Below are 23,182 nucleotides of genomic sequence, written 5' to 3'. Positions count from 1 at the left end.
TTTTTATAACACCACTATGACACAGATTCTGATGATCCGCTTAATTATCTGCACGGTCCTCCTCTGCTCTCCGCCAGTTCCTTGACTCTGAATTCCTTTTGGGATGGGTAACCATGCTACTCCTCTGCATTACCCTCAATGCCTAGTAAAGTGCTTAGCAGGTAATTAATGCTCTGAAGGCAAAAATTGCACCAGTGAAGTTAAACAGGCAAGAAGACTTTATCTGAAGCTATTGCAATAGAAGAGAGGCCAAACTTCAGTCTGAGCTCAGTCTGCTGAAACAGAAGTTTGAGAGTTTTTAAGAGCTGCGAAGGGATTGCAGGTAAAGTTTCTCCTGTCTTCAGGGCAGGAAATGGTTTTATAGCTTAAAGCCAGGTGCCTGCCTAAGTGAGGCTCCTTACCCTCCCACAGAAACTGGAAAATAGTGTTGCTATCTTCCTTCGTGATTATATTTCAAAGGCATGGCTCCTGGTTCTTTTTTGAGAAAGACATTCCTGGGTTGTAAAATTAGCAAGTTGCTTTTGAAAAGATTTCTGTACAAATAGAAAAAGCATTTATAACTGCAAACTTCCTGAAGTAAATTCTGTAAGTAAAGGAAGTTCAAGGGCTGAGAGTCAGGAAGACGCTTGTCTAAAGTTTAGTTGTTGAGGGAAACATGAAGCGCCACCTTGGTTTGTGTTGTGAAAATTTGTTGATGAATGAACAAATTAATAATAAACTTCATTATAGTTAACTTATATTTATTAGATCTTAATTTAAATGTGTAGTTTTAAAAGTTATATGCTGCCAATTAAATAGTTTCTTTAGCTCTGTTGCTTATTCGATACTTCATTGTACAGAACATGCCACAATCGCAAAGATAACGCATGGTGAATATGTATAATACTTAAAAATTAAAAGACTCCGAAAACTTTTCAGCTGGAAGCATATCTTATAAATCATTTCTTGCAGTGCAGTACACAATGATATATTAAAATGGACGCAAAAAATATATTTCTTCAGAAGCTGGTATTTTCAACATTGTTGTTTATTCTCAAATCAAAAGCATTACATCAGACTCTGAAACATGATGTATAAACTCTCTGTGGCTGTGGCTATAAAATAGGAATAAAAATGCTTTCTCTTCCTACCTTGATGGGTTGTTTATGAGGAGCAAATGAGAATATAAAAGCTCTTCAGAACCATAAAAATAACTGTAGAAATGCAAGGAATTATTAAAATGAATAAATGGAACATATAAAGTCAATTTTGAAGGTATTTTTATTTTCTTTAACAATAATATCTGAAAATGTATAAGATATGGAGACCAGGCCATCTCCTAAGACGTGGAAAATCATATCTGATAACCATTACCTTAAGATAATTGATAAGTCTGAGTTATGGTATGTTTAAATATTGATTTTTAACAACAACTACAGTTAAAAACACTTCAAATATATTGATTAATAATCTCCCAAGACTTGGATTTCTAGAAGAGTGATTATTATCAAGGAGATAGTATTGAAAGCTGGTTAAGATTACAGACTTTATTTGATTCGAGTACAGTCTGTGTTCAAACCCCAGGGCTTCCACGTCCTAAGTCTATAATCTTGAACAAGTGATATGAACTCTTTAAGCCTCTGGTTTGTCATCTGTGAAACAGGAGAACCGGGCTTACCTGCTATGAGTGTGAGGATCAAATACGATGGCGTATGTAAGGCTTCTGGCGTAGCGCGATTCTCACAGGAAAGTTTCAGAAATGGTAGAGAATACACAGACGGGCATACAAGCATATATATATATTCCTAACTTGTGTAGATTAACTTTGGTTTAATGTCATTGCAACTTCCAGGGGTCTTGAAATAGCGTTCATGTAAAAAAATTAAAATGGTAGTATTTTTCTATAATCCTTATTTATACAGTTATTTTAGATATAAAATCTTTGTTTTTGCAGAATTTTCTGTTAGTGAAGAAATTTTTGCAAGTTCCTATAATATGTCATTAATTTTAAGTTGCTCTTGAAATAAAGACATTTTAACAAACCTGTATTTCCGGGAAGAACGTATCACAGGTACTGAGTACAGAAGGAATAATGCTGAATTGGAGTTTTTGAGACAGGTTTTTCATTTGCCATCTGTCTTTGGGAAAGTCACTCATTTTCTAGAATCCCAGTTTACTGATCTGTAACCATTTAGATAATTAAAACCTCCTGAAAGGATTATTGTAAAGATCAAAAGAGGTAATGCATTTAAAAACACTTCTTGCAGAAGTTGAGAACTTGTTTGAGCCTATCCCACAGAAAAAGGATGGGCCTCCTCATCCAAAATTTGGTTTGATATCAAGACTGGATACCAATAGGGTATGAAACCGTTTGTGTCTCACAGAATGGGGTTTCTGAGGAGAGCAGGATAGACTCTCTGGCTGAAAATGGCTTCTGAGAAAGCAGGAAAGAGACTGGCATGGGGTTTTTATGGTGTTTAGAACTGGGCTAGGTGAGGGTCCCATGGCACCAAATGCAAGAACGCCTGGTTTTCTTCTTATCAGCTCATCCAGATGGGGGCAGAAGGAGGAGGGAGGTAGGTTCAAAAACTATCAGCAACCAGACTTCGTAAAATAGAAGCCAAACTTTGCCACAGTACAAATTATGGATTTTATTTTTAAACTGTGGCCAGTATGGTGCTGTTGGTTGCCGTCCATCAGCCTCTTCCTTTCCTCTTTATTGACACAACAGATCTCCCACAATAGAGGCAGACAGGGGCCTGTGGGCACAGTGCACAAGGAAGGGCTGGGGAGCACAGCGCTTCAGGCGTGGCCCGCCTTGGCCTGCCCTGCCGCCGCGCTGGTCCGCTAGGAGACAGTGGTCCCTAACTGGTGAATGTGACTGACTCGTCAGACAAACCTGCTAGAGCCGGCTGGCCGTGGAAGAAGGGCGGGCTGGGGGCGGCGTGAGGGCAGCCCTGCAGAGTGCAGACCCCCAGCCCACCCGACAGTGCCTCCTGGGGAGCAGGGCCAGAGCCGCCTGCACCCTTATGGCCGCAGAGGCCGGGTGCCCGGCATCTCCGGGCACCGCCAGCCCCTAAAGGGGCACTCTGGCATCCCGCCTCACCCAAGCCGCAGAGCGCCAGCGTGGATCACCTGCCTGCCATGTCAGCCACGGAGGGACACGCCGAGCAGCTGGCACAGATGGGTGGAAGCCAGTGGGAGGAGGCGGCCGGAGCCCCCTTCAACACTGGGTGCCCATCGGCTGCTCACTGAGCCGTGATGGACACGCCACTCGAGCGGCCGAGGGTCCTCGTCCCGACCCCATCCTCTGGGATGGGCCAATGGCAATGTCAGTACGAGCAGCTCCTGCCTGACGGACGCCGTCTCCTCGCAGCGCCGATTTTAAGACGCAGACACCGGACAAGCGCTACTGGCCAGCGCAGTGTTTCTGTCCCTCGTGCGCTGGCTCACCCAGGCCTCTCCCGGGGAGCAGGGACTCTGGGTCCTGCCAGTCTGCAGGAGAGGAGCCCGCGGGCGAACCTGCCCCAAGAGCCAGGGAGACTCGCCGCTCACCTCTACTGATCTCGGAACCAGGATTCAAAGCTTTCTTTCAGTGTCATTTGACTTTCAAATGTACCAGTTCAAAAAACAGTGAGCCATCCCTGGGTCCAACACAGCTGGAGAGGGCGTCCTCGGAGGAAGGAGCCTCTGCTCACAAAGGCGGGCGAGACCGGCCGGGAGAAGCCTCCAGGACTGGTCGTTTCTGGCGCGGCACTCCACAAACATTCCCAGCTCTGGGCCGCTAGAGGCCAAGGGCAGGCCCGGCTCCAGGTCAGCCATGGGTCAGGGAGGTCTGGTGGACTCCAGAGGCCCTGGGCTGACCCCAAACCCGCTCTGTCATGGCCAGGTGCAACAGGGCTACCGCAAGTACGCTCAAGATCTGGGGAAGCCTAGGCACCCGCAGACTCCACAATACGCAGCTTGGGGTCACGCGCCCCCCCGCCTCCGCCACAGGTCATTTTCCTAAAAGTGTGAGTATCGCTCAGCTTCAGCAGAGGACATCTTCTTCCCAGGAAGGTAAGATTCATGGGGCAGTGATGGTGTCCAGAAGTGACCAAGGTCACTTTTAAAAGTTTAAACAGAAGACACTTTAAATCCCTTGCATTTGTTTTGTAACCTCCCAGACAACAGCAAAGCATCGACGTGCCGGAACAACAGAGGTCCCTCTCCTAACCTGGACCCCACCGCACGGCAACAGGACAACGGCCAGCAGTGGGCAGAGCCTAGGGCTCAAAGGAGACGAAGCCCACTGCGGCAGGGCCGGCCGCTCTGCGGAGACTGCTCAGGATCGGTCCCGAGCCGGCGCCGCGCCATGGGGGCCCCCCTGGAGACGCTGGGGACACAAAGCGGAAGCCGCTTTGGTGGTCACTATACGTTGAGGCTATTTTTGTGGCACATCGCTGAGCATTCCCACTGGGGACTGAATGGCAACATTTCACCCATGACTCGAATGATTTATTTTAACCTCGGCTTTCTGGCTAAAAACAAAACATCACACGCAGGATAAAAACATGAACTCCGTCAACACTGGGGAGACAGCGAGCTTCCTGAAAGACCAAGAGCACATTAACGTGAGGCTGGTTTACAAAGAAGGAGCCTGGCGTGGAGTCAGTGGTAGTTCCAGAAAAGGAACCAGCTCTACGGGGCCTCACGCACACAGCTGCTCCCAGCCACCTGCCCGGACACCCGCGTGTCCCCTTGCGGACTGCGCCCTTCGGCCCCATCCCCAGTCCCCCAACCGGCAGTCCCCATGCCCCCTCTGCTGAGACACCACTGCGCTCCCAGCACCCGGGCCCACCAGCCAGCCTCTGGGCTCTGCAGGGCACTCGCCAGCTGACCATGGTCCAGAGCACGAGCAGGCCTGCAGGGTCTAGCCAGAGACCTCTGTACGGGTCACTCCTCCCAGCTTGCCACCCTCACCTTTCCTCTGAAGAAACACCATGGGTCCACGAACCCCTGGGCAGGGAAGCCAGAGCCGTCTCTTCGCAGGCACAGCTGTGAGACGAATGCCACGCAGGTGTGGCCAAGGACACAGTGGGGCCACACCAGACACCAAGCAAGTCTTGTCCACGGAGGTGATGACTGACGCAGTGACCAGATACCGTCTGCCACGCAGGCACGGGTTGGAGGCGAGAGTCAGCCAGAGCCAGGGTGGGAGCAGGGACCGCCTCCAGAGCAGTGCAGGCGCTCCAGGTGGGCGGACACTGGGAAGGGGCACAGGTGCGTCCTGTCCCCCGAGCAATCCGGAGACAACTACATGCTGACCACTGGCACAGACCTGAGTTCTATGAGGCCCCAGGATCTTCACAAGAGGCCAAGCTCCCAGGGCCCCCGCCTCTGCCACTGAAGTTTGGGAGACTGGCTGTGGAATGTGTGCCAAAAGAACGAGATCAGCGGGTTCTCAAAAATCCCGAATAAAGGTACTGCTCCTGGGGAAGGAGCCAGTTCTCTGCCATCTGGGCCTAGCTGACAGAGCCGATGGGGAGCCCCAGTGGAGAGCCTGGGTCCAGGGTGCCGACGTGGCCTCAGGACAGGAGGCAGGGGGTCGGCTGTGCCTGAGCTCAGCCTTACCATCCGGAAGTCCCAAGCCCAGTCCCTTCCGGGCCACAGGAGTCCAACAGGATGAGGGTGGTGTGTCCAGTGTGCCAACCTTCTGACTCCACAGTCCCCCAGCAGGGCCCCAGGAGGGACTACAGCACATCTGAGGGCTAGCCCAAGCTTGGCAAAACCCGAGGGCTTGGCCTGGGGGCCAGATGTGCCACGGTAGTCCCAGAGCACCCTCAAGCCATGACCTGTAGCCCCAGATCTGCTTTGAGGTCCCAATTCAAAAACAAAAAGCACCTATGAGGGGATGAAGCGCTTCACTTTCACTACTTACAGGTAAGCCTGTCTGAACAACACCTGGTTTCAAATTCTGCACCTCTTGAAGAACACACCTGGAGAAAGGGGTCGCTGCCCTTGCGGCCACACCCATCCTGGTCTCAGGTCGTTGTGTCCTCTGGCCCAGACCCGCGGATCCCAGCTGGAAGGCCGTGGGTGCCGTGCTTCTGGTGGAGAGTCAGACAGCGACGCGGTGGCTCACTTGTTCTCAGTCTCAGTGTTCGCATTCCCTTACTTACAGCCTTCCAGGACACGCACTGCCGCCGTCAGACCACGGCAGCCCCTGTCTCTCTCCTCGGGGGAGGGCCCCTCGGAGCAGCTTGGTCTCTGCTGGTCATCTCCCGCCGCAGGGCGTTTCAATTCCCCCCTCCACCCAGGTCCAGACTGGAGAGACCCTCAACTTCTCTGATTCTAAGATAAATGAACTTATGATGGCAGAGAAAGTTCTTTCGATTCACTAAGGGCACATTGTGTGTCCACAGTCCTTGCTGCTCCTACAAAAGACGCTTCCCGGACACTCCTCCTCTGAGACCTTCACGCAGCCCCAGTCTGACACGCCCCATCCACCACGCACTCGGTCCAGCTCTTCTCTAGGCCTGTGTTCACCGAGCCCTTGGGTGAGCAGGGAAGCAGCGGACCCGGGCCTGATGCTGGGTCCACGCCTCCCACAGGAGCAACAGCCAGAGGCTCGGGAGCAGAAAGGAGAAAAGGAGCCAAGCAGATGCCGTCCAGACCCAAGGTCTAAAGTGTGCTACCAACTGCAGCCACCTGGCCAAGTCTGTCCCTTGCAAGACTCATTTTCCTCAAAACACTAAGCTACATGTTTGGAAATAAACACAGCAACACATATACGAACAGTATGGCACATTTAGAATTGACTTGTGATACATCAAGTCAGCAGGGGGAAACTAAGTCAAGAGAGAAACTTCACCACCTTCACAAATGGTAAATCAGCGAGTCGGGCGTGCCTTCTGGATTTAAAAACCACAGTGAAGCAGGCACAGATCGGCGCTTTCCTTACTCACAGCCACGTGTGCTCCACGTGTACGGGTGTGCAGGTACGTGAACACGCACATTCGCGATACACGACCACGACACCAGGCTCAACAGTTAAACACTGGGAGCTCCGCGGCCCAGTCAGGAGATTTCACGCGGAGTGGCCCCGCACCTCCCGACACGCTGCCCAGAGGGCAGGACACACAGATGAGGACGAAGTGCGAACAACTGGGAAGGAGGAGTGGTTAGAGGTAATGGGGTAAAGAGTTAATACGGGAACCGGGCAAGGGGAGAAGCTGTGGAGAGGGCTCCGGATCGGGGGATTGGGGGGATCGCAAAGGCAGTGATGCGTGCTCCGGCAGTCTGGGGAAATGGGCTGGACCCCACACCCACGATCGCACGGGGCGGGGGGCTGCAAGGATACACTGCAGGTTCGCCAGAGCACAGACAACGACACTTTCTAAATTAATTGAGAGCTTCAAAAAATTTCAATGAGACTAAAAAAACAAAAGGGGACTTAGTTTTGTCAACAGTCAGATCGGCTAATTCAAACATTCACATGAAAATGAACAGGCAAGCATATCCAGAAATGTCATTAATAAAAAGTGAGGAAGGGGGTCAGGAATTAAAATGTTTCCCGAGCTGGGCACCTGCTGGCTCAGTCAGCTAGGCGTGCAACTCTTGACCTCAGGGTCGTGAGTTCAAGCCCCCACCCTGGATGTAGGGATCACTGAAAATAAATCAATAAACTTAAGAAAAAAAAAAAAAAGTTGGATCCAAATAAAAAAAGAAAAAGTTTCCAGGAGTGATGCATCCGAGAGCAGGGGCTGCCACACTACGGCCGAGCAAGCCCCGTGACAAAGGCCAAGTCCCAAACTAGGCCCAAGCCCGATGCAAGCTTCAGTGCGTGGGAGTGGGAGCGCTGCGCAGGACAGAGGCCACCGAGGACCTACCTCCATCTCGGAGCCTGCCTTGTTTCTTACCCCAAAGTACACACAAGATGAGCAAAGATTACATGAAAAATGAAGTCATGAAAGCACTGGAACTGAGGAAAGAATCTTGAAAAATAATGCTGAAGAGGAAGGGCCTTTCTAACTATTTTTCCCCTAAGAGTCCAAGGGACTAAGACTCTGGGACTTGACAAATGGAGAAACATTTGCAATCTGGTGGCAGTGGGCTGGTTAATTTCCTCGTGCCATCAGGAGTTCCCCAAACTCACTACAAATCACCCAATTGAAGACACTGGCAGACAACTTGGCCACCCAGACTGCCGGCGAAACCTCAGAGGATGGAGGTAAGCATGGAGGCCCCACGAGGTCGGCTACACACCCAGGCGAAAGTGGCAGCCTGGGGCTTGCATGACACTGGGCAGGTGCCAGGGTGAGGGGTGAGGGGTGAGGACTCCTAGCAGGCAGAACTGAGGCAGACCATGCCTCAAAGAACGAGGCACCCGCATTCTGTGTGCAATTCTCCCTTAGGTACATGCCAGCTACGCAGGCGGTGCCGAGCAACTGCCAAGACAACTGAACTGCAAAGACATTAGCCATGTGAGGGCAAGGGTGTTTAGCTGAGACCCTGGAAGGACTGTGCCCTAGGAGTGAGGCAAACGGGACAGAGTCCCCTTAACCAAACACAGGACTTCTGCCCATCCTCTTGTCTCCTAGAAGACAGACCATCCAGACCTCTACCGCTTTCTCAAACCAATGACCACAAAACTCCAAGACACACCAGAAGACAGGACCAGGTGAAGAAACCAAGAGGCTGCAAAGGCTCAATATAAATTAATGTTGACAATTTAAAACAATCATAATGTCTTGCAACGTTTTACATAAAGTTAAAATACACAGAAACAATAGCACCAAGGCCAGAGGAAGGTAAATGCTAGGCAAAAGATCACGGGATACTTGCCTTGTCAAGAATGGTAAAGCCACTTATGATCAACTCTAATAAACCAAGAAGTATAGAATACTGCCTTGTATAACCATTAGCACAGAATGTGCAGCTCCAGCTAACAGAGAAATAAAAAATGAATACTTAAAATGCTTGATTTTACCCAAAGAGTCAGCAAAGAAAGAAAACAAACAAAAAGAACAGATGGGACAAGTAAAAGCAGAGTAAGACAGGAAGCTTCAATTCCCCAAAATCAGTAATTACATTCATTATAAAAGAATCTTAAGTACTCCTATTAACAAACTTGATAAAAAACAAAACAGAAGCCAACTGTGTGCTGTTATCTGAGACACACCGTAAATATCAAGGCATAGAAAGATCAAACCCTGTATTTGTGTAAATATAAGTCCAAAACAAAGCTGGGTCAGTCCACTACATCAGACAAGGCCAGCATTAAGGACGAAGCATTTCAAAGATAAAAAGAGACATTTCACAGGAGAAAGGGTCAGTTTAACAAGACATAACTGTCCTAAAACAGTGTGCTCCTAATAACATGGCTCTTCCGGATAAAAAGCAAAGACTGTACAGGAAAGGAGAAACAAACAAACCTACAATCACAGTGAACTTGTCATATCTTTCCCATAACTGATAAACAAAGATTAAACAAACAGCAAGAACACATGAAATCTGACAATACACAGTTAGTAAACCTGATCTAACCATCACAGCCACTGAGACATCCATCAGAGCAAACCATATGCTGGGCCTCAAAGCAAGTCTCAAAAATGCTCAAAGGACTGAAATTCAAATTCTTCCAGTGTGTTCTCCAACCACAACGGGATCGTGCTAGAAATCGGGTACAAGAGATTACAAGGAAATCCCGAAGTCTGGACATCTAAGAAGCCAAGGGCAACGGAGAAAGAAAACCGGGAATGTTGTGACTTGAAGGGTGGGGTCAGTCCCTAGCACGGTGTGGTACAAACCCAGCAAAACGCCAAGCGAGCTCTGCGGGAGGAGGCCGGCAAGCAGCCTCAGCTGCCGACACTAAGGGCCGGTGCCGGACAGACCCTCTGGGAGAAGAATGAAGGTCGGGCGCCTACCGCCTCACTGTGGAGACTCACTGCGCCACAGCACTCGGAGCAGGGCCGCATGAGGACAAGGAAGACCAACAGACCAGCAACAGAGGTGTCCCCAGTGCTCCCCTGGGGCTGATGACAGCAGTGCCACCCGTGCCAAGGGTGCTCAGCTAAGAGCCTCACCGCTCTCCCCCATCCATTCCCAGGGAACATGCATCTTTTTTTTTTTTTTTTTTAAGATTTTATTTATTTATGTGACAGAGATGGACAGCCAGCGAGAGAGGGAACACAAGCAGGGGGAGTGGGAGAGGAAGAGCCACGGTGCCCCTAAGCGGAGGAACCTGATGTAGGGCTCAATCCCAGAACGGGATCACACCCACAGTCGAAGGCAGACAGCTAACCGTTGTGCCACCCAGGTGCCCCCAGAGGCAGCATCCATCTGAAACGTGACAATAAAGAGCATCTAGAGCGTGAACTGTAGGTTACCTGCGGACCTTTGTCATGGGCAGCAACATAAAAGCACCCAGCCAAAGAGAAAGGTGACAAACCGAGCTACACTAAAATGAAGACACCTGAGGTGCCTGGTGGCTTAGTCAGTTGGGCGTCCGACTCTTGGTTTCAGCTCAGGTCGTGATTTGAGCGCCGGAGTCCGAAGCCCCAGGTCGGGACTCCAAGCTCAGCGTCGAGTGTGCTAGGTCTCACCCTCCTCCCTGCCCTCCCGCTGCACACGCTTGCATGCCACGCTCTCTCTAGAATACACAAACCTTTAAAAAATAAAACTAGGGCGCCGGGTCAAGCGGTTAAGCATCTGCCTTTGGCTCAGGGCGTGATCCCCGGCGTTATGGGATCGGAGTCCCCACATCAGGCTCCTCTGCTATGAGCCTAGCTTCTCCCTCTCCCACTCCCCCTGCTTGTGTTCCCTCTCTCGCTGGCTGTCTCTATCTCTGTCGAATAAATAAATAACAAATAAAAATACTTAAAAAAAAAACAAACAAAAACAAATGAAAACACTTGCCTTTCTATGTACTAATAATTGAAATACCTGAAAAAGAAATAAAGAAAAAAAAATCTCATTTATGACAGCATTAAAAAACAAGAAAAGAGGCGCCTGGGTGGCGCAGTCGTTAAGCGTCTGCCTTCGGCTCAGGGCGTGATCCCGGTGTTCTGGGATTGAGCCCCACATCAGGCTCCTCCGCTATGAGCCTGCTTCTTCCTCTCCCACTCCCCCTGCTTGTGTTCCCTCTCTCGCTGGCTGTCTCTCTCTCTGTCGAATAAATAAATAAAAAATCTTTAAAAATAAATAAATAAATAAATAAATAAATAAATAAATAAAACTAAATTAATAAAATGAAGAACACCTGTTGGTGAAAAAGTATCATGAAGAAGGTAGCCGAGGATGAAAGAAAACAGTTGCTATTTGCATTTCTGAAAAAAGATCTAGATCTAGAATCTTTTAAAAACGTCCATAAATCATTAAGAAAAAGACAAGCCAGTAGGTAAAATGGGGCAAGATGTGAAAGACTTTCACCAAGGAAGGCGCTCACACGGCTGGTAAGCATGTGAAAGGGTGCTCAGCATCACTCGTCATCTGGGAATGGCCGGTGAAGTACCCGCAACGGCCCTCGGAAGGGCCAGCGTGCGTGAGAGGGTCAGCGCCGGCCAACGTGGTGGGAATTCTAACACGGTGCCGAGGACCACTTCCGAGAACTGGAAAACGTTCGGCAAAATCTCCTAAAGCTGGACAGACGTAACCCCAGGACCCAAAAACCCTGCCTCGGTGAGGGGCCCACACACCAGACACACATCACAGACGAGGCGCGCGGCGAGCCCCACTGTGCTCCGGGGGGACCGCGCAGTGTCCCGCAGCAGCGACAACGGGCAGGCTGCCCCACGTCACAGTGCCACGGCTGACCTCAGACGTGACGCTTGAGGAAGGAGGCCAGACACACACAAACACGTATTGTGAGACTCCGTTTACACCAACTGCAAGGACAAGCAAAATTATTCCCGAGCGTTAGAAGACGGAGGAGCAGTAAGCTCTGGAGGGGAAAGAACGGAGACGCCCCGGGAAGCTCTGGTGCTGGAATGCTCTAAACCTGCCCCGGACGGTGGCTCCGCGGCCAGGCTCACCCCGCAAGCAGCCACCACGCTGCATGGAGAACGAGGTGCTTTGCTGTATGCTTCCTCGATGGCACTCCGGAGACCATTACCAAAACACCCCAAAAAGGGAAAGCTCAGTAGTCCATAAAGGAGAGCAAAACGCACGGACGGTTCACAGAAAGAGATGCAGTAAACACGCGGAAAGGCGCCCGACGGCCCTGCAGGCTGCTGGGGGAAGGGGCCTGGGCTCGGCCACGGAGTGACCGCGCTGACCTCTGCGTGGGCCGTGTGTGAAAGCCACCCCGGTTACACAGGCTCATTCTCTCAGACACAGGGATTCCTTTTCCAGAAGACTTCCTACAGACACGTTCTCAAAGACATCCCAACACTCGCGTACACGGGGCATCATCATAGCTTTCTCCGTGACGGCAGAGCACGGCAGAGGTGACCCCGCCAGACAGTCCCCTAGTGAGACGGTGGGGGGTGGGAACGGGGGAGGGGCACGGAGTGCACAGCACACGCACACACGGATAATCCAGTCACCGTACAGACACATGTCTGGGGAAAAGCGGTTCAGCCTTCGACGCTCAGATGAAGTAACTGGTGCAACACACACAAACTCACGCACTCACTCACGCGCACACTCACGCACACTCACTCGCGCACACACACTCACGCGCACACTCACGCACACGCCCCGGGCCCCTGGGAGCCTCCTCCGTACAGTGGTAGCGGCCTGGCCTAGCCCTGCGTCTCCCAGACCTTCGGAACCAAGTACCTTGCATACTAAGAAAGGCTCATCTGAGAACATGACCCCAGAGCAGCCCTGGGTGGGGCTGAGCAGCGCTCACCTGGGAGGAAAGGGTGTTCTTGTGGATTTTCTTATAGATCAGAGCCGGGCAGATGAAGCAGATGAGACTTCCCATCGTTGCGCCCGTGAGGCCCAGAATCGTCTCCACTGGGAACAAGAGGCAACAGGAGGGGGTGAGCACCGGGGGCTCCGGCAAGGAACCGAACGAAGGCTTTCAGCAAGCACAGGCGGGCAAGCCAGCCCCGCCACAAGGCCTATGCACGCACACCTCCAGAGCGCCAGCGGGAGCAGAGGCGCGGCCTTCTGTGCCCACAAGCACACTGAAGCGTATCCGGTCTATGCCACAGACAGAGGGCAGTGCGGGATCAGCAGCCCCGGGAGAACCGGGGGCCACACCTTCCTAGCCAGGAGTCTCAGGCAAGCTCCCTACTCCCTGCTACACCTCAGTTTCCTGGCCAGTGAAATGCAGGCAACGTGGCTCCCTCCCTTGATCGTGTGAGCCTCAGTGAGGAGGAGGAACGGCGTCCTCCTGCGGGGCCCAGCACAGAGCGAGGCCTACAGCACCGCGCTGGCTCCTCACAGAGCATCGGGACACCCAGCGGGGGCTTCTCAGATGGCTCATCTTAAACTACAACCCTGTCCACCGTGCTCAGTGAGTGATGGAGCAGGACGGGTCCCAGGCCATGTGCAGAAGCCAGGAGCGTGGAGTGTGGGCGCCTGGCTGGTTAGCTGGGGGGAGCTCACGCGGGCTCCACTCGGTATCTGATGATGTAAGCTCTGTGGGTCTGCGAGTAAGCGTCTGACGATGTGAATCTTGCTCAGGCCCTTCCCCTCCCTTGGTGATGTGCCATCAAAATCAGGAGTCAACAAACTATCACCACTGATTTCACTGGCGCCCCAGCACGTCAGTCCCCACCCGGGGGTCAACCCGGGGGTCACCTGCTCAGGTTTCCACACGCTTGTGGCTCCCTGAGGAGGCTACACTGTCCCATACCTTTCCCAGGGGGCCAAAGGAAAGATCTGCAGAGAGTCTCTAGATTTTTTTTAGGAGACTAGAGAGAGTGACGTGAGACTCTGGGTGTCTCGGCTAAACACAGAGACCCCAGGCAGCGACAGCCCTGGGGTCCCTCCACGTCACCGCAAGGAGGGAAGACAGAGGAGAGCACAGAGCTGGCAGGAAACCAGTGCCCAGAGCAGCCCTCCCACTTACCGTTGGGGATCATGATTCCACCCACCATGGTTCCAAACACGACTGAGAGGGTGAGCACTTTAAACCGCAGAGGGGGCATGTAGCCTCCAGCAGCAAAGGTCCCATCTTTTTGCTGGGTGAAAGAAAACAAAAACAAAAAGGTTTTGAAATGACTGATTCTTCTCCGCTCTCTAGCAAGGATGCCCTTAAAGGGCTCTGCCGGTGCCCCAGGTGGGTGTGCGTGGAAGGCCAGCCGGTGACTCCAGACACACGTTAATGTGAAGCCGTAACCCAACCCGGCAAAACTCCAGGAAGGCACAGGCTGCTCCTCACATCAGGCCCGGAACGTCAATTTTACAACTTTGTTTTGAAATGTTAGCAGCAAGTCTTTCCATTTTCCATCAGAGCAATGCACAAGAGATTAAAAACAGGACCACGTGGGTATGCGGCCACCAGCAGCCAGTCCCAGCCCCACAGAGCCAGGCTGATGGTTTCCACGTGCAGCAGAAGCCCCCAGGGGGACACACGCCCACGCACACCCACGTGCCGTTGGTCCTCATTTCCCGGTGCTTCCGAGAAGGAAAGAGGATACGACCTAGCATAACCAAAACCAAAGTTACTCCTCCTCCAAGGCCCATGCACCAGAAGCATCTTCCAGACAGCAGGAGCGAAGTTCTGTAACTAGGATTTCAAATCACCCCATTTCCACAACGACCTTTACACAAGTGGCTTTCTCATGATGGACTGAGGGGCTGCAGCCCAAATTTCTGACTGACCTTAGGATGACAGCTGGCACTGGGTCTGGCAAGGAGGGGTGTTAGGGCTACACCTTTTGACCCAGGAACTCCTGCCTAGAAATCTACCCAATACTCCAAGAGGAGAGGGAGAAGGGGGAAGCTCTACGTGTGAAGGTCAGGAGAGAGTTACCCACGAGAGGTCAAGCATGAAGGACCCACGACAACCAGAGCATCCCACAGAGCTGGAAGGGCAAGAGCACAGCAGTGCCACAGGTTTCCATGGAGACACCCAGCGAAGACAGGAGAACGCTCAGTGAAAGGACTCTAAAGAGAGGCACACACACGCCACGTCATCTGTGGGAGGACGGGGGGACGTAGGTGAATTTTCTTTCCTGATTTAACAGTGCCTCTAATGCCACTGTGGACTTTGTTTTTTAAATGATACAAACGTTATATACAGCAAGACAAATGCTGTTTATACACGAAGCGCGTGTCTGCATCAAACCGGGAAAGACAGCAGCGGGCGGCTCACAGTGCAGAGGCGGGCCAGGGGGCTGACCCCACGGCTGCCCCCAAGGAACAAAGACCTGAATCATGCCACGCTTGGCGCCCAGGTGCCTGCCCAGATAACGGGGTGGGGGATGAGGGGTCGAACCGGAGGGGAAGGACGGGCAGTCCTTCAGGGCTCGGCCTCCACCACAAGGTGCTGTCTCCGGCGGCAACATAGGCAGGAAGCTGCCTTGAGGACGTGCCAACCCCGTGGACAGCAAGCCCAGTTCTAGCTGCTCGGAAGGCCCAGGTGCCCACCTTCCCAGTCTGGCTACTGGACTCACCGTGTCCTGGAGTTCTGAGACCCCCAGCTGCCCCCACCACCCACCCCGTGGCCTCAGCAGTTTAACGTGTGTGGCCACCAGGAGTCCTGGCAGCCACTGCAGACCACACTCAAGGACCTCCAGCCAGAGGTACAAGATACCACCAGGGAGAAAAGCTGCGGGCAGGTCTGTGGGCTCCCAAGATAGGCGCGGGTTCACCCCACGTCTTGGGGCACAAGCCATTACACACGGACCTTTTGTTTTTAACTTGGCAACAGTGAGAGAGCCAAGAAGAAGTTATAGTTCCAACCTCTTCTTTTGAAAACTTCTCCTTAAGGACTAAGCAGTGCCGTGACCGCACACATGAGACTGAATGGAACTCAGCCTCGCCCAGTGTCTCTGGTCAAACTGTGAAAACGATCAGTTACACAAACATAAAAAGCAAAGTGCGCCGACCCCCGTGCCCCTCTGCCGACCTGGCTGTGGTCAGCGCCTGCCTGTGAAGCCGGCTCTTCCGCGTTCCCCAGTCACTCCTCACCCCTCCAGGTTTCCTGCTCCATCTCTGATTTGGGGATGACAGCCAGGGGGCCGGGGAGTCAGGGGACAGGGGCCTGACCTGCTCGGACCCTGGACACGGCACCACGCCTCCCACGTGGACAGATCCCTGTGTGTTTGGGCACAGTCTCTTTCCTCCAAAGTTAGTTTTAAAAAAAATCCCTATTAAAAGATTTCACTTTAACCAAAGCGTTTCCATTTTTTTTTTTTTTAAAGATTTTATTTATTTATTCAACAGAGATAGAGACAGCCAGCGAGAGAGAGAACACAAGCAGGGGGAGTGGGAGAGGAAGAAGCAGGCTCATAGCGGAAGAGCCTGATGTGGGGCTCGATCCCGGATCTCCGGGATCACGCCCTGAGCCGAAGGCAGGCGCTTAACCGCTGTGCCACCCAGGCGCCCCAAAGCGTTTCCATTTTTAACTAGGAAAAGCTCCCCCGCCACAGCCCAGAAGACTGAAGAACTAGCACAAGCCAACAGAAGAGAACGTAATTAAGATCAGCAAAGTACCATTTTCCCGGCAAAGTGTTGCCCGAATGCCCTCGAGAACCTTACCTGCTGCTCGAAAAGCAGCGTGTTCAAGGCCTGTCGACACGGCAGGATCATCATGGGGAAGCCTACGGCCACTGACATCACGAAACCCACTCGCATCATCTCCGTCACCAGGTTGGAGGGGAAGTGCATGAGCACATTGCCTGCGGTGGCCTCGGTGAAGCTCACGTAGCCAAAGCAGCCGACCTGCGGGGGGCGACAGCGGGGGGCACACGGTCCCGGAGACAGCCCACGAGCCTCGCCAGCAAGACCACACTCCCCGTGGGACTCCCGGCCCGTAAACCGCACGCCCATAAACAGAAGGCTCCGCTGTCGGGGAGGGTCCAGAACGCCTCCTACGCGGACAGCAGGTGCCAGGGCGGTGAGCTACCGCATGGAAAGGAAGTCTCAGGATGCCCCATGAGCCCCGCAGAGCGGCCGACCTTCCTGGGGGGCAACATCCACACCCGGGGACCACGGGGCAAACCGTGCTCCCCGTGGACGGCCACACCACGTGGACAACAATGTGCGCGGACCATCTGTAGACACCAACAAGACCGCGGATGCCACGGAGCTCAGAGAAACAAGCTAGAATCTCCGCGCACTGCTCGTTTTATTTGTGGTGCAGAGAAACAGAACAAACGGGAACGTGAGGACCGGAAGAAAAATCCACCAAAACGTGAAGTGTAATTGCACCGTGGGCCGGAATCGAAGGTAATTTTCTTCCCCCACTATTTTACACTTTCTAGTTTCTGTAAATAGATGTGCCCCTTTCCACAGCAGATGAGCAAGGTCTCGGAGAAGAAGTCAGAAGAGACTCCCAAAATGTACAAAACATTAAAACATTTAGCTCTTTAATAAAGAGATGATAAACAAACAACAACAAAAAGAAAAAAAAGAAGAGACTCCCAGCCCGTGTGACGTGTGAGCAGGCGTGCTGAGGTGCCCGCACGGCCCCGGGATGGGAGAGATACTGACGCCGCCCAGAGCAGAGCTGGACGGGAGCGGAGCCAAGGAGCAGGGCTGCCCCATGGCCACCGGGTCCCTGGAAGGGAAAGGAGCGAAGGGCAAGCCCGCAGGGGGGTCGAGAGCCAAGCCGGCTCCGGACGCAGGAGAGGAGGGGCGGCGTGAAGGGCTCCTACCGTGACGTAGAAGGCGGTGACCACGTTGAGAGAGCAGGCGAATATGGAGCCCATGGTCTTCACCGACGGCTCGTCCAGGCTGTCGTACGTGGGCAGAACCTGGCTGTGTAACGAGGAGCGGCTTCACCAGGTGGAATCCGGAGAAAGACACGCCCTCTGCCCGCCCTAGTTCCCAGGTCCCCAGTCCCCAGCCGAGTCTCCAGCACCTTCTTCCAACCACACCCACCCCACGGTAGCTCAGGGCAGCGGCTGAGGTCTGGACGGCGGAGTGCAGCCGCACATGGCCGCAGCACCCCACAACGAGCTCTCAGTAAACACTTCAGAAGTGCCACAGGATGAAAGGCCATTTGTCCCACTGAAGCAGGAGTGTGACCCCCGCACGGAGTGCTGGGCAGCACGGAAGCAGCACGTGTTCACAGGGCAGGCAGGAAGCGGTTCAGAGCATTGCCGTCACGAGAACAGGAAGTTCAACAAACATAAGCAGGGCCGGGCCACCTGCCCTCACCTCAGCACTGCCGCTCAGAGCCCACAGGGACAGAGAGCAGCTTCTGTCCCGTGCACGGCCAGGGCCGGCAGCGCAGTGCTGCCGGGTGCTGGAAGGTACACAGCCACCGGGCTCTCTGCAAATAGCAGACAGTCCCTGACCGGAGTAGGTGGGCGGGGTGGGGGGGCAGGGAAGGTCCGTGTGCAGACCTGGGAAGGGCAGCTCAGTTAGGGGTGTCCAGACACAGAGGCAGCCACTCTCCCTCCCTACTGTGGCGTCCCAGTGGCTGGGGCAGAGAGAGCCATGGCCAGTGGTCATGCATGCGGGATGCCAGCTGGCAGGGGTGCGTCAGGATGCAGAATACTGTTGCCAACAAATGGACAAGCATAACAGTCAGTGGAGCCAAACCCCAAAACCACCTTCGAGAAAGTGAGAGGAGACATCACTGAAAAGCTAACAGGAACCGGTGGGAAGGACCGGCTGGCAGAAGCTGACGCCTGTGCTTCCCAGCTCAGGCAGGCGGTCCCATCGGGGCACCCACGGTGGGCAGGGGGTGCCCCAGACAGCTGCCCTCCCCTCGGCCTGGCTGGACGGCTCCAGGCAGCACCTGCCCATGCAGCCCAAGCCGATGGCAGAGGGCCTGAAGGAGAAATGGCACCAACACCTCGGTGCCGAGCAGCTCCTCGGGCTGGGACAGGGTCCACGCCAGTGAGTGCCAACCTGCGGGAGCGGAGTCAGACCCCAGGATGGGGATTTCCATCCCCTGGCCCCAGCACACACCGGGAGCTGCAGGTGCTGTGGGGGGGGGGGGGGGGTGCCTGACACGGAGGCAAGAACAAGTACCAAAAGGTCAAGGCAGCGGCCCCCCCAAACCTGCCTGTGCTCCAGGAACCCGCTGGTGGGAGCCACAGACGTCCATTACGACCCACCTCGGCACTCCACAGAGCGTTCCCAGACTGCCCACCTTGCCGCGCGGCCTCCAAGACTCATCTACCCAGGTCAGATGGAGCTTTCTACATGCGGCCCCAGTGCACAGACCCAGGCGTCCGCGTGGACCAGGCCCCTCCGTGCTCAGCACTGTCCGGGCTGCTTCTCTGGGCCACAGAGCCTAGTGGGTCTGCACTACCAAGTACTCATTTACTAGGAAGTAACACCGGAAAGGGCCAGACAGCAAGAGAAGGCACAGGCCTGGCCCATCCCTGCAGAAAGGACACCAGTCACGCAGGCAGCGCCTGGCAGTCACCTGGCGGTCACCAGGCAAGCATGTCTCTCACGAACTCTGGTGCAGAGATGCAGTGGGAGGGGAGAGCTCTGTCTCTGCCTTTGGCAAATGCAAATGTTCTTAAGGGTGGAGAGGTCAGTGAACAGGTCACTCCAAGCTCCGTGGACCCCCTTGCCAGCCGCTCACTGGGGAGAACGTGGGCGTTATCCATAGGGCTGACGTTCTCTGAGCAGAAGCAGCAGCTCTGGGCTCACAGCCCTTCGAGAACCTATAATTTGACCTAAGAACCAAAACCAACAGATGTGCGCTGGCTACTCCGTGGCCACCACCAAAAAAGCCCAACCACGGGTTTATTTTTTAAAAAGCAAACTCCCAGACGAAAAGGACAACTGGTAACAAGGTACGCCGTACGAGAATGTAGCTTCTGTCGCCAGTTATAATAGGGACGTTAGACAGCGAGAGCAGAGCAGTTCTGGTGGGAACCGCGCTGCCGAGAGAGACAGGAAGTGGGAAATGACGATCTGGATCTCGCATGTGGGTGTAAACACAGCAGCACGAGCAAATTTTATCTGCCACGTTAGTTTACGATTGGCACAATACATGCCCACTGGAGCTACGGGGGGCCGGGTCTGCCAGCCCCCCCTGCACTGATGGTCTTTTCCCGTCCGTGCTGGATTTACGCCTCTCTTTTGAGCGGGTTACCGTTCCGACCGGGCATGAATCACTGGCTCCTGTCATTCGGTGGCGAAGGTAATGCTGCTGGAATTATGGAAATGGCCTGATCCGCATTCACAGAGCTCTGCGTGCCAGAGAGAAAGCACAGCCGCGCACGCGCGCACCCCTCTGAAGGCACCCGGCGGCAGTCGGAAGTCAATGTTTGTGCAATTTCCTCTTAAATATTCTCACACGAACAGCTCAATTCTGGCAAAATGCTTGGGACTGTGTGAATCAGATGGTTTTGGGCTGCTCTGTGTTCCCCGCAGCCAACTCTTCTGGGGGGAGGGGGGCGCACTGGGCACTGTCCCCAGTACTGCCGGCAGCACATCTCAGAAACAAAGTCGAGTTCTCTCTCGATAAAAATACACACAGCTCTCTCCCTCAACTTGGAGGGAGACAAGTCACAATAGAACAAGACATTACATGTTGGTGGCCTGCATCACCAGCTACAGAGAACAGATGACGCCCCCCTCCTGGCATCGGACTCTCGCCCCGGGGAACACACCCGCGCCTCGGGCCCCTGGGGAGCAGACAGTACTTACGACTGGCAGGCGAAGGACATGCCAAAGATGGGGATGCAGCGGAAGACACCCTCCCAGCGCACGTAGCTGATCCGCTGCAGCCACTGCCCCCCGAACAGGCCGTGCTTGAGGGAGGAGAGCACGATCTGCACAAGGACGAGAAAGGAGCGCTCAGGATGGACCAGCCCATGAGGCAGGACTCGGGACCCCCGGGCTGGGACAGGTGGGGTACTGACGCTGCCGGGGCCGCGCCACCGAAAGACATGCAGCTCGGCCGCATGCTCCCCTGTAGCCAGACCTGGTGCTGCCGGCTGGGGGTCGGGGGTCCCACACCCCCAGTTTGCTGTGCCATGAGCTGGACGCACACAGCCAGCAGGAGCTCCTGCTGCAGGGCCTTCCTCGCACTCGAGGCAGCTGCCCGTGCTCTGAACGCATACAGCAGACGGGGCACAGTGAGGCCTGCCCGCCATGCCCACCTCAGTTGCCACAGGGATGGGGCAGTCCCTACAAACCGGGCAGGCCCTTCCCAGGCCCATCCGGACACTTTCCTCTTCTTTTTTTTTCTTTTAAAGATTTTATTTATTTATTTGTCAGAGAGAGAGAGCGAGGACAAGCAGGGGGAGCATCAGAGGGAGAAGCAGGTTCCCCACGGAGCAAGGAGCCTGATGTGGGACTCGATCCCAGGACCCAGGGATCATGACCTGAGCCGAAGGCAGATGCTTCACCGACTGAGCCACCCAGGCGTCCCTTTTTTTTTTTTTTAAGTAGGCTCTACACCCAACGTGGGGCTCGAACTCGCGACCCTGAGATCAAGAGTTGACGCTTCACCGACTGAGCCAGCCAGGCACCCCCCCACACACACATTTTAAAAGACAAACCCCCAGAGGACAGGCCTGTCTGGAGAGTAGCACAACAGTCCCTGGGTGGCCTTCAAAACCGGGAGATGCTGGGAACGGCCACCCGGTGCTCCGTTCTCTAAGGAAAACCTAGAGCAAAGATTTCCAGTGCGTTCGCTCAGGAGCGAGCATGTCTGACCCCCACTATGAATGGGCAGGCCCGCACTCAGGCCCCAGAGGCTCCCACCCCGAGGCCTCCAGGCACGCAGCAGGAAACGAGCCATCTGAGCACACGCTGCACACCGCCCCCCACCCAGAACGGGCCCGCTGCGAACGTTCGTCTAGAAAACCAGCCGCCCCGGTGACGAGGCGCTGGCGTCACGACTCCTGACAGGCAACATCCTTCCGTAGACGAGGAGGACGACGCTAACGTCCCCGGGCTTGCCAGCACCCTCCGTCGGCCCCAGGCAGCGCGCGGCGCTCACCACGAACATGAACACGCCGTAGAACACGAGGGCCATGGCGCTGAAGGACTGGATGGACGCCATCATGTTCCTCTGCAGGCTGAGCGGCAGCACGATGCACAGAGACACGGCGAAGAGCAGGAACACGCGGAACGTGCCTGTCACCTGGGGGGAGCCGAGCACGCTGTCCAGCATCACCCCAGTGGACCCCCCGAGTTTCCAACCCACAGGCCTGGGACGAACCCCAGAGCACGCGGACGCTTCTTCTAACCGACCTCCGCTGCCAGCCTCACCCTGCCCCCCCCCGGTCCCCACGGGGCTGAGAGGCAGCCCGCGGGGGCGTCACAGGCAGCCGCGACGGGAGCCACCGCCAGCATGCCAATGCCCCGGGCCCCTGAGTGTGTTCTCACCTGAAACCCAAAGAGCCGAGCGAAGAAGTTGGACCCCAAGTCGCCGATCACGACGTAGAAGGCCATGCAGGTCCCCAGCATCAGCCCGATCATGCTGCGGAGAACGAGGTCGGCTGAAAAGGCCCCACCCTGGCAGGAGTCTGCCGCCGCGCCCCCTCGCCGAGACCCGTCCCCGCCCACGCGGCTGGCCTGGGACCACCCGACGGCGGCCCGCTGAGATGCGGTGTGTGGCGACCGCCAGCCTGCAAGCCTGGGCTGTGCCCGGCACGGTTCGCTCGTTCGCGCGGAACGAACACCGAATAACGAAGCTTTTCTCTACGCAGGAGGCCGTGCGAGCTCCTCCCGGGGCTCCCGAAATGCGGCGGGCTGCTACACCATTACAAGATATTCGACTGCCTTCACAGGGCTGCTCCTCTGCGCTCGCGACTTCCTGACTGACAAGCCTGAAGTGCAATTTCCCAGCAACGTTTTCACCTCATGACACTTGACTCCGAAGGGACAAAGAGAGGACACTTCCAGGTTCGTGCTGCCTCAAGGCGACCGTGCGTGGGGCTTAGGGTGCATTGGTTTCGGGAGCAGTGCTGAGTTCCCCCGAGTTCCCCATTTTCACATCTTTCTTAGTCAGACTTAAATGGGACTTTCGCCCTTGACACAAATCATTTTAAGGGTAACAACAAACTGAACTTTCAACTGTTTCGTAAGTGACGCTGGAGAAAAGTACCACCTTGTAAAGCAGTCCGCATCCGAGACGTGTGGCTCAGTGTGAAACGGCCCTCGGGCTTCTCCTCGG

At 54.3% G+C, this 23,182-nt stretch overlaps 1 protein-coding gene across 4 annotated transcripts in view; it reads right to left on the bottom strand.

The window, feature by feature from the left end:
* SLC38A10 (solute carrier family 38 member 10) overlaps window positions 1–23,182 on the bottom strand; it is a 78,248-nt gene that overhangs the window by 45,911 nt on the left and 9,155 nt on the right. For all 4 annotated transcript variants that reach the window (XM_040640033.1, XM_040640034.1, XM_040640035.1 and 1 more), the window contains 7 exons: window positions 22,393–22,486; window positions 22,004–22,147; window positions 20,704–20,828; window positions 17,739–17,841; window positions 16,621–16,803; window positions 13,985–14,096; window positions 12,815–12,921 (listed from right to left, as the gene is read on the bottom strand). In XM_040640033.1, coding sequence (XP_040495967.1) covers window positions 12,815–12,921; window positions 13,985–14,096; window positions 16,621–16,803; window positions 17,739–17,841; window positions 20,704–20,828; window positions 22,004–22,147; window positions 22,393–22,486 — 868 coding nt within the window. The remainder of the gene's footprint in view (window positions 1–12,814; window positions 12,922–13,984; window positions 14,097–16,620; window positions 16,804–17,738; window positions 17,842–20,703; window positions 20,829–22,003; window positions 22,148–22,392; window positions 22,487–23,182) is intronic.

The sequence above is a fragment of the Ursus maritimus genome, unplaced genomic scaffold (genome assembly GCF_017311325.1).
Source record: "Ursus maritimus isolate PB19 unplaced genomic scaffold, ASM1731132v1 scaffold_24, whole genome shotgun sequence".
In the NCBI taxonomy this organism is placed as follows: Eukaryota; Metazoa; Chordata; class Mammalia; order Carnivora; family Ursidae; genus Ursus; species Ursus maritimus.
This window is presented reverse-complemented; position numbering and strand designations above follow the sequence as displayed.